Source organism: Myxine glutinosa, chromosome 4 (genome assembly GCF_964187855.1).
Source record: "Myxine glutinosa chromosome 4, kmMyxGlut1.1, whole genome shotgun sequence".
In the NCBI taxonomy this organism is placed as follows: Eukaryota; Metazoa; Chordata; class Myxini; order Myxiniformes; family Myxinidae; genus Myxine; species Myxine glutinosa.
Window position 1 is genome coordinate 76085748 of NC_136264.1, and position 3068 is coordinate 76088815.

Genomic DNA, 3068 nt, shown 5'->3' on the forward strand with positions numbered 1-3068 from the left:
CGTTTCCGTTTGTTTCTCGCATCACTTTGAGCTCAATATAATTAACGTGAACGATACATCCATGCGTAATGCGCACAGCATTTTCGGGTACAGACACATGCTGGTAAAAGGCGAGAAGCACATTTTCAATCCTGTGCACCTTTCACCATCTTCCACGGGCCGACACTGCAGATGGAAGAGCTGCTTTGACACAACATTGCTTACTCGGTCGGATACGTTGTCGGGCTTCCCCCAAGGAGCTTCATTACTCAGGCTCAGTTTTTCACGAGGTAAATCTATTCTTGGACCTAACTCAAACGTTAAAATTTTCATTGTGAAAATACAGAGAAAACATTGTGAAATGTGCACCTGTCTGTAGCCATCTTTGCAAGGCAGTCAAGCAAAGAAGAAAAATCAGCTTTTCCGAGCTCATATTGAGGCCACCTGAGCATGGACCAGCTTGAGAGTGAAAATACTTGGTCACAAACAGCACACGGCTCTAAGCAATGCTTTGAAGGTCTTTGTTTAAATACAAGTGTCACAGTCATCGAGCTTGTATCGTGCTTTGTGTGATGTACCGTTTCCATCCCGGCCTTTTTGTAAACGAAACTGTTGCGATGTCCAGAATGTAAATGCGTGGATTCACAATGAACTGCTCAAATTCATCACGTGTCGGTCAAGGTAGTGTAATGATGTTGAAACTTTAAGCATTCATTGTGTTTGAACCTCAAAGAAATGACATTTGAAAGAGACAAATTTTCAACAAGGCTACAATCGAGGGTTCAACGAGGTTATTGTTGGTTTGCGGACAAAACAAGTATTTTTACTTTTCATCAAATCCAAACTGGCATCAAAATATGGGACGATATAAACGATGCTTTTGAAGCTTATTTCTCAGGTGATGTGAGCGCGCGTTGTTATTTGCCAAAGTTCTGCAGTTCAAGTTGTGTTCAGAATTAAATCGTCGTGAATTACTGCATTATTTAAACCTTATTTGACAGGATTACGTGACTTGAGTGAAAGCGAAGGGACAGTGAAAGCGAAGGGACAGTGAAAGCGAAGGGACAGTGAAAGCCAGTGCAGTTGCAGATGGTCAAAGCGAAAGGACGAAGTGTGCATGCGCGGAACGAGAGGTGAAAGGGGAAAAGGCACAAACGCGGACGTGGTGGAAATCACCAAGGAAACTGCAGAGAAAATAATTAAATGACGGAGGAATCGTGGAGGGTCAAAGAGCAAATGGTAAAATCGAGTTCCCACCAATAGAAAACCTCTATCACCACCATATAAAGACAGGAATGCTCGTGGTTTCGTTTATTCAGCTTTGTATTCAACTGCTGTCGGCATGTCTGGTCGTGGTAAAGGGGGAAAGGGTCTCGGTAAAGGAGGTGCTAAACGCCATCGTAAGGTATTGCGTGATAACATCCAGGGAATCACGAAGCCTGCTATTCGTCGCCTTGCTCGTCGTGGTGGGGTAAAGCGCATCTCGGGTCTCATCTACGAGGAAACTCGTGGAGTTCTCAAGGTGTTCCTGGAAAATGTTATCCGCGATGCTGTTACCTACACGGAGCACGCCAAGCGAAAGACCGTTACTGCCATGGATGTGGTGTACGCTTTGAAGCGCCAGGGCCGCACACTCTACGGTTTCGGTGGTTGAACATTCTGGGGGTGGTGTTCAGCAACAACAACAAAACGGCTCTTTTCAGAGCCACCACCTCGTTCATGAAGGAGCTTCATGCGACTTGAACTTTGTATCATGTATTCTTTGGCACCAGAAATGCAATGTTTATGGCAGAGTTTATATTATTACTAGCAGAAGTATCCGGCATTGCTGGGAAGGGGAGAGGGGAGGGAGGAGGAGAAGGGGGGTGGGAGGGAAGAGGAGGGGGGGGGAAGTACCCAGCATTGCCGGGCAGGGAAGAGGAGGGGAACGGGAGGAGGGGGAGGGGAAGTACCTGGCATTCCGTGTATAAACGTGAGGGAGGGGGAAGGGAAGAGGAGGGGAACGTGAGGGAGGGTGAAGGGAAGAGGGGGGGGGGAGTACCTGGCATTGCCAAGAGGGGGAGAGGGGGGAGGGCACGCGAATCGTCGAATCAGCGCGCTGCTCTGCCACCGATTCAGATTCTGTGTATAATATTCCTTGCTGAAAAAAAATATGGATCTAAAGATGAAAGAAAAAAAACCTATGTGATGTGAATGGCAATGTTCCTCGCTGAAATGTGAAAAAACGCAATTGCGCGGAACATCACGTGATCGCTCTGAGCGATCGATTGCAACTCTGCGTCGTGTCGTGGGCGTGGCCAACGTGGCCTCATGCTCCCAGGTGATTGGCTAACTCGAGCTTGAGAGAGCCATAATGCGCTACGTTATGGCAAAAAAATATGGATCTAAAGATGAAAGGGAAAAAAACCTATGTGGTGTGAATAGCAATATTCGTCGCTGAAATGTGAAAAAACGGAATCTCTTTTCGCTCTGAAATACGTGCGAACGCGTAACAGTTAATGGCGGCAAGGAACATCACGTGATCGCTCTGAGCGAATCAGCACGCTGCTCTGCCATTCCGGTCATAATATGCCTCGCTGAAATGCGCTGAGGTAAAAACATGGTTTAAAAATATTATGAAATAAATTTTTAGGTCGACCATGTTCTTCCCAGGCTCAATGGCCATGTTTGTGCCAAATATCAAGTACGTGAGCCTCCGTTTAGGAGTCTACCGGTAACATCACACACACACACACACACACACACACACACACACACACACACACACACACACACACACACACACACACACACACACAAGCAATCGTTGTGTTTTATATATATAGATTTTGGGATTAAGATGAACGGGTCAAATAATATATTCCGATTAAAATGAAAAATGTGTATTTTAACATGAACCACCTTGCAAGCGACATCACACATGATCCCCAACAATTGTCACTTCACAATCCTTTGGGGGTTCATTGAAACATTGAAACCGTATTCCCTGAAGACAGCCAACCTCCACCGTCTTGTTCCACGTTTCCATTTCAGTCTTTATAAAAAGAGCATCATAAAACGTATTTCCTTCCGACCCGTATACACATTAG

General features: G+C 45.8%; 1 protein-coding gene across 1 annotated transcript; it reads left to right on the forward strand.

The window, feature by feature from the left end:
• The first annotated feature begins 418 nt into the window (after window positions 1-418).
• LOC137416056 (histone H4) lies at window positions 419-1633 on the forward strand. The gene has a single exon (XM_078775152.1). It carries the CDS (start codon window positions 1322-1324, stop codon window positions 1631-1633), a length of 312 nt encoding a protein of 103 aa, XP_078631278.1. The 5' UTR covers window positions 419-1321.
• The last annotated feature ends 1435 nt before the right edge of the window (window positions 1634-3068 follow it).